Genomic DNA, 17335 nt, shown 5'->3' with positions numbered 1-17335 from the left:
GATCTGCTGGTTGGCCTTTACAACAAGGGAATGAAGGGTCTGATCACACACCAACAACCACCAACTGAATTCAAATCCAACACTGCCTCCTGGTGGCAGAACATGGGTAGGCCTGTTGTTAAAGCGCCCAAGAACTGACATCTCTGTATTGCTGGTGAATGAGCACCCACCGGAAGCTGCCATGTTGCATCACCATCTTTGAGTACGGTACGCTGACTTCATTAAACACACTTCATCACACTGACTCAGCAGTTTCCTCCTGTCTTCATCCGTCCTCCATCAGCTCCTTCCCTCTATCAATAAATACAGACTGATGGATGGTCAATCAGTCTGATTGGTCAGTTGATCAGAGGAGTTGTATTAGTGGAGCTGATTCCGTTCTTCATGATGACTGTTTCAGCTCCACCCTGAGGACTCTCTGTGGAGGAGACAGAAGACAGTGAGACAGACACAAACAACCAAAGACAAACAAGTAAAAACAAACAGCTAGAGACAACAAACTACCAGAAACAAAAAAAAAACCCTGACCTTGATACTGGGATCCATTTTCTTCCTGTATCAGTAAGAATTTTCTTTTGATGTAGACCGTGCAGATGTATTTTCCTCCGTCTCTGATGTCTTTCATGATCTGACCCAAGACTCCAACCTTCATGTCAATTATCTCTCGTGTGTCAAGGTTGTGCTGTTTTATAAACGTTTCCAGGTCCTCAGTGTCTACGGAGGTCAACTTCATGTCTTCAGAGGGTTTATCTGTGTGCCGCTCCTGTTCTCCTGAAACAACAACAAGTAGTGAATATCAATGCGTGATGTATCTGACAATCAAGCCACAGAAAAGCCTGCATTAGTTTCTCTGAGAAGGAGAGGAGAGTAGAGAGGAGTAGCAGCAACACAAAGAGGAGGAGGGAGTGGGTTCAGAGTTTCATGGTGGCTGCTGGTTGTAGATTCTACCAGGACACTGAGACAGTCCACGTGTGACGTCACGTCTAATCTCGCGCTTGTTTACGTCATTCTCTCCCGCAAATATCTAAAGTTAGAAATGCCCAATTCCATTCATTTCCCTGACAACACTCGATAATAACTTTTATTAACTGATAGGCAAGATACATAGGAACTTTGGCTGCATTATATGAAGTAATACACACACACTTTCATCCTTGAGCTGCGGGACTCTACTTCACTCGGTAATCGCCTCTACGCCACCTGACTACCTGTAACCATGGCAGTAACAAGCAGACATCACAGAAGGGACAACACGGCTGAGTTTATGCAGTTTGAGAACAACAACTGGTTCCATTTCGATGGGCGCCACTATCAGTTTGAGACCGAGATTACTGAAGACAAGCTGAAGGAAATGGAGGAGAAAAGTGAAAGAGGGAGATCTGCCGGTGGAGTCTAAATGCTGGACCTGGGGGAATAAAGTGGTCAGTGTGGTGGTCACTGCCTGTCGGTGGCCGCTGAAACCAGATGTTTGAACTGAAACCAGATGTTTGTGCTGAAACCAGATGTTTGAACTGAAACCAGATGTTTGTGCTGAAACCAGATGTTTGTACTGAAACCAGATGTTTGAACTGAAACCAGATGTTTGTGCTGAAACCAGATGTTTGAACTGAAACCAGATGTTTGTGCTGAAACCAGATGTTTGTGCTGAAACCAGATGTTTGTGCTGAAACCAGATGTTTGTGCTGAAACCAGATGTTTGAACTGAAACCAGATGTTTGTGCTGAAACCAGATGTTTGAACTGAAACCAGATGTTTGTGCTGAAACCAGATGTTTGTGCTGAAACCAGATGTTTGTGCTGAAACCAGATGTTTGTGCTGCCAGTCGGCCTCGGTGTGTGTTGTCAGTGCCTGGACTCTGTGCTGGACACGGAAAGTTGCTACATAGCGTATAACTGGAGCAGAGTGGGTGAGTTGTTTACGTCTCTTTTCAATATAAACCAGGCAAAGCTAACAGATGTTTGATGCCTCGTATTATGGGGTGGGACCCTGATTGTGCTGTTGATGATGTTTGGTGCTGTTCTGAGCATTATTTGTGGCTATAAGTGGCTTTTTGATCACGGTTTGCGCGTGGATCAATAGACTGCGCTGTTTGTTATGGTGCGGTCATTGCTAAAGTTGCTACAACTGGAGAAGCTAGCGGTTAGCAGACTTCATCTCTCGAGGGGGGGGGGGGGTCTAACTCGGTGTTACGGTGCGTTGGACCATGGGTTAAACTTACGCCAGAATATCCCTTTAAGACTGATGACAAACACACACAGTCTCCGTCTCTCTCACCTCTTTTTCTTGTGCTCTGCATCTTTAACCAAATGATATATGCAACCAGGACAACAACCAGGACAGTCAGGAGAGTCAGGGCAGCAATCACCCCGGGTGTAGGAGGAGGAGGTTCTGTAGTCAAGACAAACAACAACAAGACATACATTTATTACACTAAATAAAACCAAACATTCAACACAACACTGTCACTTTAACTATGACCTTTGACCTTTGACCTGTATCTACAGCTCTAACCTTTGACCCGCAGCATTACTCTCTGCACGTCTTCTCGTCCCTCTGCTCTGATGGTGCAGGTGTAGTTGCCACTGTCTGTGATGGTGGGGTTCCTCAGAGTCAGACTGAGGTCTCCAGTCCTCAGAGCATCAGTCCTCATGGACGTCCGTCCTCTGTAGTCCTGGTTCTGGTCTGTGAGTCTGTCTCCGTCTGACAGACGCTGGTGGACGGTTGAAGGATGGACGTCGGAGCGGCTCCACTCCACTGAAGGTTTGCTCAGGTTACCCGCAGGAAGGTAACATGGCAGCTGGACAGACTCCTCCCCCTCATATATCTCCACAGTTGAGGCATGATGGGAATCTGAGGAGACAGACAGAGGTGAGTCAGAAACCAGAAGACAGTCAGACCATCCACTGACAGTCTCACTAGCACAGACCTGAAGAACCAACCCTCCACCTGTGGGGACGGGGGCGGGGCCACATACACCTGACTGCTCAGAGTCAGAGACTTAGCATTAGTATCTAAACTAACATTATCAGCCAGTTACAGGCTCACAAACCGCATAATGACGTAATAGATGCTTATTGCTCAAAGTGCTCTGATAATATGATATAATATAACTTCACTACTGATTGTAAGAGATGCTAACCAACAGAATCGTAACCCGTCATGGTCAACACTGGAACAGCTGATCTGAGTGTCGTTCTGGTCACATGTTGTCATGAAACTTTACAGTGTTCAAAGGCAGGGTTTCCCGCAGCGCTTTCCTGTTAAGGCGGCCACCTTAACAACAAAGAGCTGCCGCCTAAACTAACGTCTAACCTCCAGTGTGACATATTTGTCCTTTGGTATGACAGCTAAAGCCTACCAAAGGTGTCACACCGAAGGACAAATCGTGTCACACTAAAGGACATTTCAGCCTTTTGTGTTAGTTAATCACTGTGCTATTCCTAGCTAACCTAATTCTCCAACAGTTTTTAATCAAAAAATATAATTTAGTGACGTCACACCAAAGGACAACAAAACTGAACACTTTCATGGTGGTTCGGAAAAGTTAAATATTTGAATAATGCTGAGACAAGAACTTATCATGTACTCATGTCATTGGCTTCATAAGAGGCTTCAGTAACAGGAATTTGAATGGGGTCCTTCAATTAAATAAAGTTGTTTGTGGAATTTCCCAATTTAAAATCAGAATAAGGTGTCACACTGAAGGACATGGTTTTCTGTGACAAAATGTATCAAGTTCTTATGCATTTAGAAATAATATATGGATGAAAAAAGTGATTGCCATTTATTAAAATAAACACTTGTAAAATTATGCCTCAGTTATTTATAAACATTTTATGCTTCTTTTTTTTTAGTTAGTTGTAATACATTTAATTACGCATGTGACAGTCATACCATAGGACAATTTTGAGATTTGACTCGAAAATGTAAAAAAAAAAAAAATCTAATAACAAAGCAGTTTTCATAACAACAGGTCCATGTAGAACAAATAAATGTTTAACCATTTACTGTATTTTAAATGATGAGAATACTAATTAAATTAATTTTATCTCCTGTTACAGTGAAAAATACATGTCATGTCAACAACCCAAATATAGACGTTTTACTGTGCCCCTATATACGTATAGAGAGAGCCTGAATGGACACATCTGCAGCACAGCTTGGAAGTCCTGCCCATTTGGCCACCTTGTACAACGGCCTGCTAGAGCTGTTGGCGGCGCGATGTGAGCGACCAAAACATCCACAGGCAATTCTGTCGTTTTTGGTGTGAACGCACAGAAATGGAAAAGGACCTGAGCCGAGAAGAGCTGTGACTATGTAGTGGAAAAGGTGCAATAGTGGCACCACATCTGCGGTCTGTTTATTAACAGGGAGAGTTGTCCTGTATGGAATTACGTTTATTGATTTATCAAATCAATCCAAACAAAACCTCTTCAGGCTCAACAAAAATAAGAGCTTGAGAAACAATAAAACTTAATTTAAGAGAGAAAAAAACTCTGCCACTCACCTGTTTGGACCGTCAGGAGGACTTCAGTGGTTTGTTGTGTGGTATTTACAACAACACACTGGTATCTTCCAGCGTCGTTGATGTTGACGTGGCTCAGAACCACAGAAAAGTGTCCATTCTTCATCTCTGGATCTGTCAGCTCCACTCGACCACAATAAGACGGAAGCTGTCGGTCAGTTTCTACCTTACCGCCCCTGTATAAGAAGACATAACTCTCCTGACTCGGACCAGGTCTGATCCATTTTATCAGTCCGGGTTCAGCTTCTCCTGGACTTTGACAAGGCAGAGTGACGTCTTCTCCAGGTTTCACTTTTATCTCCACAGGGTCTACAACAAAACAGACAAACAGGAAGTTAACGTCAGTGATACAGTTCTACATGAAAGGCTTTTATTTTACCTCCATGATCTAACAACTAATGATGATGATGATTGAGATGATGATGGTGGTGGTAGAACAAACAGTTGAGGATTTATAGGTGAACAAGTTGCTTGTTTGTTGTGTTCAATAGTAATTAAATAGATGGACCATAAACGCCTCACACAGACAAGGGACAGTGACCTCAGACCTCTCACTCTGTTAGCTAAAAACAACACTGTTAGCATATAAACCCAGGTGTGTTTCCATACATTTGCATTAAGCATATTGAATTAAAAATGCCTTATGGAAACAGTAAAATTAGATTTAAGTCATGAACATGGATACAGTTTGTATCTTGATCGATACAACGTTTATGTGACAAATTCTGATGGAAACAGTTCTCTGTCTGATAAATGTGAGTTGTGATCATGTTTCATGTGGATTCCTCTACGTCAGTCATTCCCAAACTGTGGGCCGTGGGCCGCCAAATCATTTTCAAAATAGTATGATTTTTGTGGAAATATTTTTTTAAAGATATTATGTAAGATTAAGCCTGGGCGATAAAACAATCTCCAATTTGGACCGCGATTACGATTATGGGCTATGGACATGTTTCCTTGATCACACGGTAGAAATAAATGCGACAGCAGCCTGTCGATCTGCCGTCGGGCTGTCAACGCACTCGAGCGAGTAGAGCGAGGCGAGTATTTTACTGGCGCCCGGTGTGAACGCTGTCGTTTGAGCTGCAGCAGCTAAAGCTAAAGTGAAGAAGGAAACAGTGAAAGTTGGAAAAGAGTGGAAGTGGAGCAACTACAAGTGGCAGCTAAAGTGACGGTGAACGCGTGGAGCGGTTCATGAGACGAGTCAGGCCCGGCCTGTTCGCCTGTGTCGGCTGTCGGGTCGGCATGTGTTTGAAGCCTCGAACCGGGCTCGAACTGGGCTCGAAGCAGGTCAGAAGCAGGCCAGAAGCAGGCCAGAAGCAGGCGAGAAGCAGGCCAGAAGCAGGCCAGAAGCAGGCCAGAAGCAGGCCAGAAGCAGGCCAGAAGCAGGCCAGAAGCAGGTCAGAAGCAGACCAGAAGCAGGCCAGAAGCAGGCCAGAAGCAGGCCAGAAGCAGACCAGAAGCAGGCCAGAAGCAGACCAGAAGCAGGCCAGAAGCAGACCAGAAGCAGGCCAGAAGCAGGTCAGAAGCAGGTCAGAAGCAGGCCAGAAGCAGGCCAGAAGCAGGCCAGAACCGGGCTCGAAGCAGGCCAGAACCGGGCTCGAAGCAGGCCAGAAGCAGGCCAGAAGCAGGACAGAAGCAGGCCAGAAGCAGGCCAGAAGCAGGTCAGAAGCAGGCCAGAAGCAGGCCAGAAGCAGGCCAGAAGCAGGCCAGAAGCAGGCCAGAAGCAGGCCAGAAGCAGGCCAGAAGCAGGCCAGAAGCAGGCCAGAAGCAGGTCAGAAGCAGACCAGAAGCAGGCCAGAAGCAGGCCAGAAGCAGGCCAGAAGCAGACCAGAAGCAGGCCAGAAGCAGACCAGAAGCAGGCCAGAAGCAGGCCAGAAGCAGGCCAGTGAGGAGACAGAGGAGGCTCCAGCAGCTTCATGTTGCTGCTGTGAGGAGCAGAGTGCAGTCAGAGCAACCTGATAATACTATATCGTGTATTCGTGTCGTTTATTCTGCGGTAACACGTCTCATATGTTGACTGGTCGACGGCGTGAAGAACAGGGTTACAGTGTGTCATATCTCTAAAACTGAGCAACATTGACCACTGAAAATTTTACACATGATAAAATATTTATTGACAAGTTCAATTTCACAAAAAAGTCATTTCGAATTTTCGCGTAGTTACTGCGGTCTGGCTTAGCAGGGCAGTATGGTGTATGTATGTTTTTTACAAGTACTAAAAGTCCTAATAAATCCTAGTTGGGAAAATATATTTAATTCTCATCAATCCAAAGTCTATGGTGCCAATAAGGCCAGAAAGCTATTTTTTTCCTCTACTGTTATCACAATGAAGCTTTACACCAGGGGTTCCCAACCTTTTCCAACTCAGGGCCCATCTACTACATCTGTTATTTTGGTAAAATAGGATCTCCTTCTATGGATCTTGATGAATATTTAGCTTTTTTACTCTTAAGGTTTTAGTGCTCTGACTCACAGTTCACGTCAGCTCAGGTGATCAGCAGGTTATTGTTTCACTTCACTGCTCGGACGCTCCCGTGTGTGCGTGTGTCTGTGTACAGCGCTGACACAGACACACACACACTGTAGTCCTGCATCTAGAGCCTGTTCTTCACGCCGTCGACCAGTCAACATATGAGACGTGTTACCGCAGAATAAACGACACGAATACACCAGTATTATCAGGTTGCTCTGACTGCACTCTGCTCCTCACAGCAGCAACATGAAGCTGCTGGAGCCTCCTCTGTCTCCTCACTGGCCTGCTTCTGGCCTGCTTCTGGCCTGCTTCTGGCCTGCTTCTGGCCTGCTTCTGGCCTGCTTCTGGCCTGCTTCTGGCCTGCTTCAAGCCCGGTTCTGGCCTGCTTCTGACCTGCTTCTGGCCTGCTTCTGGCCTGCTTCTGGTCTGCTTCTGGCCTGCTTCTGGCCTGCTTCTGGCCTGCTTCTGGCCTGCTTCTGGCCTGCTTCTGGCCTGCTTCTGACCTGCTTCTGGCCTGCTTCTGGCCTGCTTCTGGCCTGCTTCTGGCCTGCTTCTGGCCTGCTTCGAGCCCGGTTCGAGGCTTCAAACACATGCCGACCCGACAGCCGACACAGGCGAACAGGCCGGGCCTGACTCGTCTCATGAACCGCTCCACGCGTTCACCGTCACTTTAGCTGCCACTTGTAGTTGCTCCACTTCCACTCTTTTCCAACTTTCACTGTTTCCTTCTTCACTTTAGCTTTAGCTGCTACAGCTCAAACGACAGCGTTCACACCGGGCGCCAGTAAAATACTCGCCTCGCTCTACTCGCTCGAGTGCGTTGACAGCGCCCGACGGCAGACTGACAGGCTGCTGTCGCATTTATTTCTACCGTGTGATCAAGGAAACATGTCCATAGCCCATAATCGTAATCACGGTCCAAATTGGAGATTGTTTTATCGCCCAGGCCTAATCTTACATAATATCTTTAAAAAAATATTTCCACAAAAATCATACTATTTTGAAAATGATTTGGCGGCCCACGGCCCACAGTTTGGGAATGACTGACGTAGAGGAATCCACATGAAACATGATCACAACTCACATTTATCAGACAGAGAACTGTTTCCATCAGAATTTGTCACATAAACGTTGTATCGATCAAGATACAAAACGTATCCATGTTCATGACTTTAATCTAATTTTACTGTTTCCATAAGGCATTTTTAATTCAATATGCTTAATGCAAATGTGTGGAAACACACCTGGGTTTATATGCTAACAGTGTTGTTTTTAGCTAACAGAGTGAGAGGTCTGAGGTCACTGTCCTTGTCTGTGTGTGGCGTTTATGGTCCATCTATTTAATTACTATTGAACACAACAAACAAGCAACTTGTTCACCTATAAATCCTCAACTGTTTGTTCTACCACCACCATCATCATCTCAATCATCATCATCATTAGTTGTTAGATCATGGAGGTAAAATAAAGATAATAGATAGATAAAATAAAAGCCTTTCATGTACAACTGTATCACTGACGTTAACTTCCTGTTTGTCTGTTTTGTTGTAGACCCTGTGGAGATAAAAGTGAAACCTGGAGAAGACGTCACTCTGCCATGTCAAAGTCCAGGAGAAGCTGAACCTGGACTGATAAAATGGACCAGACCTGGTCAGAGTGAGAAGAGTTATGTCTTCTTATACAGGGACAGTAAGGTAGAAACTGACCGACAGCTTCTGTCTTATTGTGGTCGAGTGGAGCTGACAGATCCAGAGATGAAGAATGGAAACGTTTCTGTGATTCTGAGCCACGTCAACATCAACGATGCTGGAAGATACCAGTGTGTTGTTGTAGAGACCACAGAGAAACAAACCACTGAAGTCCTCCTGACAGTCCTAACAGGTGAGTGGCAGAGTTTTTTTCTCTCTTAAATTAAGTTTTATTGTTTCTCAAGCTCTTATTTTTGTTGAGCCTGAAGAGGTTTTGTTTGGATTGATTTGATAAATCAATAAACATAATTCCATATAGTTCAACTCACACAACTCTCCCTGTTAACTCATTGAGTGCCAACCACGTAATTTCACATTTTTCGTTCTCATGCGTTGAGTGCCAAAAACAAGATTTCACGTTTTTTTCGGAGCGTCGGAGCAGTGAAGTGAAACAACAACCTACTGATCACCTGAGCTGATGTAGCGGATGTGCACTCACTCCACCCATAAAAGACGTGCTAACCAACCCGCCAAGTGGTTGTCGACCTCTTGGCGAAGAGGTTAGCATCGTCGCCTCCGGTGCGGGAGGTCGTGGGATCGAACCCCACCTAGGGCAGGCCGTGAGAAACACAACGCAGAGGGCCAGATATGACGTCGGCTACACTGACGTGAACTGTGAGTCAGAGCAATAACACTTTAAGAGTAAAAAAGCTAAATATTCATCAAGATCCATTAGGGGTGTGACAATACACTCATCTCACGAGACGAGACGAGACACGAGATTGGGTTCACAAGATCGAGACGAGACGAGATTTTAAGAAAACTGCAATGACAAAATATGACTGGACCAACAGACTTTTATTTAACCGAGTTGCACTTGCATTTTGAAATGTTTTATTGTAACTATTTACATGCATGATGTAAGCATGAGCTTTAAATACATTTCTTCTTCCACAAATTGAAACTAAATGTATATAAGTTCAAATAAATTAAATAAAATTAAATATTTATTTCTTTTTTTCAAGTGCAAATAAAATTATGTGCAGTGTTTCCTCTAGGATTTTTTGAAGTAGTGGCAGCGACCCCCCCCTCCCCCAGTGCCATTTCACTACTCGGATCCCCCCCTCCCCTCACTCCCACGTCGGACGTCTAGCGCGTTTATTACCGTCACAACGCGACCTGTCCGTGTGTGCGCCCGCGTGTGTGTGTGTGTGTGTGTGTGTGCGCCAGAGAGAGAGAGAGAGAGAGAGAGAGAGAGAGTCGCGGCCGCCACAGAGTCGATAATTAGCGCTCGATGCGCTGGTTGATAACTTTCGTTTTTACTGAGGAGGAATGAAGAACTCAGCTGTGACTGAAAAGCACCTAAACCAAGTCGAGTAGAGTTATAACTGTGTAGTGGAAAGAGGTGCAAAGTCATGGTAACTGGTAGTGGAAACCCTGCTCTACATTTTTTACATAAAAATAAAAAATAAAAAATCTTGCGAGACAGATTTTTAACCCGACGAGAAATATTGTCGAGTTTAATCTCGCGAGATCTCATGGGACGAGATCTCGTCACACCCCTAAGATCCATAGAAGGAGATCCTATTTTACCAAAATAACAGATAGTACAGCTGCCTAATCCCTCTCACTGCAGGTAGCCTAGTCCTAACTAATGCAATCTGACATTGAACAGAGAGGCATGAACATCTTTATAATGAAAATATTAGAATACAAAAATATGATTAAAATAAAAATAAAATATTAATATTCTTTAAAATGAAATGGACAGAATGGTGTTTCTGGAGAGTTATAGGAAAACAACAACAATGTAAATCAAACCAAACTGTGGCCCGTCTTCACTCAGTGAACATGAAAGTGAACTCATGTCATCCTCCCAAACTGAAGCCTCTCTGTTATTCAGGATTTAGTATTTAGTATTTAGTATTTAGATTTAGTCAGGATGCTGCTCCACCTGGCAGCATCAGCTGTGTTACCGTAGTGACTGTGGAGCTTCCTACATGCCCCCTGCTTTCACTTCAGCCCTGAATCTTTAGCATTAAATTAAAAAAAAAAAGCTCTGAGAACGCATCATTTGGTCGATGTAGGGATGAAGGTGGGCCTCGAACATTTTTTAGATTCTGAAGTGGGCCCCGAGTTGGAAAAGGTTGGGAACCCCTGGTGTAAAGTTTCATTGTGATAACAGTAAAGGGAAAAAAATAGCCCCATTGGGCTGTATTGTCTTCTGGCCTTATTGGCACCATAGACTTTAGATTGATGAGAATTAAACATATTTCCCCAACTAGGATTTCTTAGGACTTTTAGTTTGTTGTTCTGGACACCTCATAGAAATGATGTATGGTGAAAAACATTCTGTTACTATTAGTTCTATTTTGGGGTCCAAAATGAGCTCGATTGCCTGGACTATCAGGCTGTGGCAGGCTGATACGTATTTAGCTGCCAGAGGAGCTGCTGTCGCCTTCGCCTAGCAGGACTGAAACTTTGACTCCTGGTGTCAATTTGTGGAACGTTCTTATTTTTTCCTGTATTTTCTTCAAATCAAATAAATCAAATAAACTTTATTTGTCCCGGGAGGGAAATTTGTCATGGGCATAAAACAGCTGCTTTGTACTTGCAAAAAACATACATACACAGTAACACTGGCACACATATCAAAGAGAGAGAAAGAAAAAGTGCAGGGAGTGCAATAAATAGTTTAAAATACTCATAATACAAGTTCAAATAAAAAACATACTAAAAAACTCAACTCTTCAGCAGGTGAACAGGCAAACCGGATGTAATAGATATGATTGGCTGATTAAGTTTCACTTACAGTTTTTCTCGATTGCTAAGACACATTTCTCGAATGCTTCTCTCATTTTCTCTAAACTGTGAACACAAACCCCAATTTTCAAGCTACATTCACAAAACCTCAGACTCTTCTTGCAAAACCAAACTTTCACCTCAAAACAGTTCAATCTGTGCCCAAAACTGAACTCTGTTGTCAAATCGTGCCCTGAGTCAATCAAAATTAAAAACACTACTGAGCAGCCACTAAACACTACCTAGAAAAATAGAAAACACAAAGCTCAGCACATGAAGCTGTAGAAATAAATGTTTCTCCTTCACTGTAGCTAAATGCATGTTGCAAAACAAAAAACCTGTGCGTTTACACTGCAGCAATTCTCTCCTTCCCTTTCTTTCACCCTCCTCCCTCCCTCTCCACATCCATTTCACATCCATCCATTTCATCCCTTTTCCTTCCTTCGTATTTTTTCTTCCCAGTTCATCCCTCCCTCCCTCACTCCCTCATCTTCTCCTCTTGCAAAACAAAAAACCTGTGCATTTAGCACTTGTACATAGTACTGTAAAAAAAAACAAAAAAAAACAAAGAAAAACCAGAAATCTTGTGCATTTACACGTAGCACTTGTACAGTACAAAGACAAACAGAAATCTTGTGCATTTAGCACTTGTATACAGTAAGCCTACGTAAAAATAAAGTACAAAAATATAGAAATGAGAAGTGCATACAGTAACTCAGCCACAGCATCATTTCTCTGTACTGGGTCAGGCCACAGGACTTCATCCTGAACTAGCTACAGTATATGTGCCCTCACATCATTGGACACAAGTGTGATCAATTTTGAGTTGCTGTGTTCAACCGGTGAAACCTGTGCTTTAGTTGTGTTTGACTTTTGCCACCTGTGCTCAGCATTATGCAACACAGGTGCATCACAATGAAAATGTGTTGGTGAGTTGAGTCTAAACAGGTGAAAAGTGCTGATGGTTTTACCAAAAGAGACTGATTCAATCAGTGGGTTCAGGCAACTGAGAATTTGGTTCAGACAACAGGGTTTAGTGTTTTAGCAACTGAGAGAAACTGTAATAAACTGAGAGTTCCTTATTAAGGAATACTTCTCTCTCTCTCTCTCTCTCTCTCTGACCTGATATTAATTGATTCTAGCCTATCTTCATTTTCTCTGATAGCTTTTATCTTCATTTAGTTATTACAGGAATGCTGCTCTCTGTGGTCTGTTATTTCTCCGTCGTGAAGTGACCGCGGTAAAGTGAGCTGGGTGAGATGGGACCTTCACTTTGCTCGAGAACCGTGCCTACCGTATTTACTGTAGCGCGCCCAACGAAAATCAAACAGCGGCTCACTTTACCGCGGTGTGAAACTGTAACTGACCGTATCTTAAGTAAAAGGCTTCGGACTAATAGTGATGTTAGATTAAATGAATAAATTCCCCTGGTGGATAAATGTAACGTGTTTACAGGGAGAGTGGAGGCTCCTTCCACATCCTGGCTGAAAACCACCCCCCACCCCCCTAATTACCCTCTTTTCCACCGCTGTATCAGTGAAAACAACCCCCCTAAGTTAAGTTACACAGTCTCCCTTTCTGGAGGAACCCTCGCCTAAAAGGAGCAAAAGTAGCCTACAGCTGTCATTTCGGAGGTGAACGTAGGGTTTCCCCAATATTTATAACACTTGCTCAAGTCCAAAAAAAAAAAAAAAAAAAGTCCACTCGAACAATCTCTAGCAGCCAAAGTACAGCAACATCTTCAAATCAAAGATGGCGTCTTATATGTTTATATGCTGCCGACAGCTCCTCACTCCACGGTTACTAACTAGCTACTGTAAAACTACTGTAAACATGGTAACTACAGTAAAACTACATTATGAGAGTTCAGGTCCTTACCTTTAGTGGACAGACACGGAGGAAGACACAGCAGGAGACACAGGAGGAGACCCAGAGAGACCCTCAGCACCGAGGAGGAGGAGGAACACATCTTCTTCTTACTGTCCTACCTCTGTCTGTCAGTGTCCAGACCAACGAAACAGACAGCACGGTGACTATTATACTCTACTAACACTAAACTAACTTGTCACCGTCAGCCCTGAGTCAACGGTAAGAGTTTTTAAATGGTGCTCAGTGAAACAGTGACTACAACCTAGCCTCGCGTCACAAGGGAGGGGGTGTTAACTCTGAATTTTGTCTGCATTCTGGTTCCTCAACAAATTCACCAAAATAAAAGTGTTCACCAACATAAAATTTATAAAATAGATATTAACTTGTAATACAATAAAAGCAAAAGGTTAACTTAACGGCTCTGGCTCTGACTTTCCTGTAAATTATATTCCCTAAATTAAAGAGTTTCACAGCATTTTATTAGCTTGGTGCTTTTATTTATTTTCTCTCTCTCTCCCCCTGGATCCGGTTGCTTATCAAACTTTATTAAACATGTAAACAAGAACAGATACTACTAATTTCTGTCCATGTGCAAATCAAATCACAGTGAAAGAATCAAAAATCACACCTCCTGCATAATATAGGAAATCAAAAACACCTTTTATAAAGGTTGAGTACCAGACCCTATAGAGAGTTTAAGATTAATAAATGAAAATAAAATAACCAAAAGGAAAAAAATAAAATAAAAGCTACAAATAAAAGATTCAAGGGGTTCAGCACAACTGAATAGAATAGCTACTTTATTTAATCCCAGAGGGGAAATTTAAAATGTCACAAGCAGCAGCAAGACAATACAGACAACAACATGGATCACAAAACACTGAAGTAAAATACATAAAAACGTTTAAAAAAAAAAACATAGTTTATTAAAACACAAAAATAAATATGTGGATAAAAGATGCGTGTAAAAGGTTAAAAGTGCTGGGTCCAGGATGCTTATGGTGAATGAATGAACGAATCAGATTGAGGAGTTGTACAGCTGTATTGCAGTGGGTATGAATGAGTGTTTATATCGCTCTCTTGAGCAGCGGGGGGGGTCTGTATCTGTGACTGAAAGTACTTTTAAGACTGTCCAGTGTTTCATGGAGGGGATGGGTGGTGTTGTCAGTGATCCTGAGGAATTTTGTTCTGACTCTGTTTTCAGTGACTTCCTCCAGGGTACTCAGCTTCACCCCTACAACAGACTGGGCCTTCTTGATCAGCTTGTTTGCGTCCCTTTTCAGTCTCAAATCTCATGCAATTTGCACTGACACCGGCAGAGCAGTGAATTGAGACACTGGGAGCTTCCGCTACAAAACAAGCTTAAAATATAGACTTATTTAATTTTTTTTTGGGACAATTTCTCATGTCTGGGCTTCAATACAAGACGGACATTACAGACGAGCAGCATGGAGGTATTTGGATGTTTTTTGGGGTGTCTTTCCGTTTTTTCCGTTTTTTTGGCATGCATTTTTTGTATCTGTCATCCGACAAAAAACGTTATGTACAGGCTCCTTGGTCCTTGCACACCGAGTCCGTTGCGTTTTATTCGCATGCATTTTTATTTTGTGTTCCAAATTTCGGAGAGGGAGACAAAAATCGTCACGCAGTGATGCACTTTGTGGTTCTCTCACTTGTCGAGAAATGAAAGAGAAACATTTTTATATTGTTTGTGTCCATCCTGAGAGGAGCCAGTAGAGGATCTGCTGCTTGTTAATGAGCAGCGGAACTATCATCATCACTTCAACTGTTTATTATAGGATGTCAGTGGTCCAGTTTGATAGATATTGATTATTAGCTCACACTTTAAACAGAAGACGGACAATTTCCATGATCCTGAACAGCGGCTGGCGCACACACACACACACACACACACACACACAGGCCCCGTCCAGACGAATCTGTTTTTAATACTTAATCGGATCGGCGTTGCGTCCACACGGATACAGCGTTTTTGGGGGGTGAAAACGGTATTTTTTGAAAACGGGTCCCAGAGTGGGAAAATTTGAAAACGTCGCCTCAGCGTATCGGTCTGGGCGGCCAAAACGGGTTTTTTCTGATGATGTCATACCCCCCACCTCTCTACCTGTAACGTGAGACACACACACACACACACACACCGCTACAGCAGCTGCACGCTGACAGTCTGTGGACGTAACGTAACAACAGCGGCCGACTGCCGTCAGGTCGCTCAGACGCTGCGGCTGAATCGCGCCTGTTTAATCATCACTGATGGTCATATTTACTCTGACACGACTCTGTCAACATTTAATCCATGTTTGAGTTTAATACAGCGGGGGACTTCTTCTTCTATTGAATTTCAGCGGGGACTTCACCAGTTAACCTAACCTCCATCCATTGTCCACGGCATTATCCGAGTCCGGGTCGCGGGGGCAGCAGTCGGAGCAGGGATCCCCAGACTTCCCTCTCCCCGGACACTTCCTCCAGCTCTTCCGGGGGGACCCCAAGGCGTTCCCAGGCCAGCCGAGTGACGTAGTCACTCCAGCGTGTCCTGGGTCTTCCTCGGGGCCTCCTCCCGGTGGGACATGCCCGGAACACCTCACGAGGGAGGCGTCCAGGGGGCATCCTATACAGGTGCCCGAGCCACCTCAGCTGGCTCCTCTCGATGTGGAGGAGCAGCGGCTCAACTCCGAGCTCCTCCCGGGTGACAGAGCTCCTCACCCTATCTCTAAGGGAGCGCCCCGCCACCCTGCGGAGGAAACTCATTTCGGCCGCTTGTATCTGGGATCCCGTTCTTTCGGTCATGACCCAGAGTTCATGACCATAGGTGAGGGTGGGAACGTAAATCGACCGGTAAATCGTCTGTCAATCTCACGCTGCATCCTTCCCTCACTCGTGAACAAGACCCCAAGATACTTAAACTCCTCCACCTGAGGCAGGAACTCTCCCCCGACCTGGAGGGTGAAAGCCACCTTCTTCCGGTCGAGAACCATGGCCTCGGACTTAGAGGTGCTGATTCTCATCCCAGCTGCTTCACACTCGGCTGCAAACCGCCCCAGTGCATGCTGAAGGTCCTGGCTCGAGGGAGCCAACAAGACCACATCATCCGCAAAAAGCAGAGATGAGATCAAGTGGCTCCCGAACCGTACCCCCTCCGGCACTTGGCTGCGCCTAGAAATTCTGTTCTTAAAAATAATGAACAGAACCGGTGACAGGGGCCAACACGCACCGGCAACAGGTCTGACTTACTGCCGGTGTAGCAGCATAGATGTGCCATCCATGTTATTGCTTGTGTTTATCCACTAGTGGCGGTAATGAGGTGGGCAGCATAAAAGTGGCCGTCCTTCACTGCCTCTTCCTTTTGCACTCCTGTCACTGGTGCGTCACTTCCGGGCCAAAGGTCGTCTGGTCCGACAGGTATGGCGGCCCCGCTGCTTCGCCACGCTGTGGCTCGTCTCTCTCTGTGTGCTCACGGCATTTGTGTTGTCTTGTAGGGCGACTGCTTGTGCGCTGCTCCGGGTTCCCCATATGTGCTGTGGCTTAGTTCTTGCTTGGTAAGTGTTGTCTTTTTCGGCAATGTAGTAGATGCTGTCTGACAGCTAACGCTAGTGTGGTCTCAGGTAAACGCCGACGGCGGCCGAGTGTGCGAGTGGGTGCGTGTGTGTGTCCAAGTTTGGCCATAAACAGGTATGTGTGTGTTAGCGTAGCAAGCAACCGCAGCAATTCTTAGTAATGTAGCAACACTAACAGTATTTTCTCATGATTAGGACTAACTGCAATCAGCTTATTGGGGTCGCTGCTGCTTTGTCTCCACGCTGCTTCGCCTCACTGCTGCTCCACGCCACTGCTGTTTGCTTCATCTGCTTGCTCTGGCCGACATATTGTGTCCATCGCCGCCTGCCTTTCGCAGCGTACCCTGTGTCCAAGTAGCCCTACTACCAGGGGCTTGTCCAGTGTGTGGGCAATCGGGGCCTA

General features: G+C 44.7%; 1 protein-coding gene across 1 annotated transcript in view; it reads right to left on the bottom strand.

Moving 5' to 3' along the window:
• Nucleotides 1-338: 338 nt before the first annotated feature.
• Nucleotides 339-17335, bottom strand: part of LOC146968307 (coxsackievirus and adenovirus receptor homolog) — a 49672-nt gene continuing 32675 nt past the window's right edge. The window contains exons 2-6 of the mRNA XM_085760310.1: nucleotides 4508-4834; nucleotides 2512-2850; nucleotides 2275-2388; nucleotides 529-771; nucleotides 339-418 (exon numbers count right to left, since the gene is read on the bottom strand). Of these exons, the coding sequence (XP_085616436.1) occupies nucleotides 339-418; nucleotides 529-771; nucleotides 2275-2388; nucleotides 2512-2850; nucleotides 4508-4834 (1103 nt within the window). The remainder of the gene's footprint in view (nucleotides 419-528; nucleotides 772-2274; nucleotides 2389-2511; nucleotides 2851-4507; nucleotides 4835-17335) is intronic.

The sequence above is a fragment of the Trachurus japonicus genome, chromosome 18 (assembly GCF_045865225.1).
Source record: "Trachurus japonicus isolate A0001 chromosome 18, Traja_1.0".
Taxonomy (NCBI): domain Eukaryota; kingdom Metazoa; phylum Chordata; class Actinopteri; order Carangiformes; family Carangidae; genus Trachurus; species Trachurus japonicus.
Note: the sequence above shows the minus strand (reverse complement) of the source record. Positions and strands in the feature narration are given on the sequence as shown.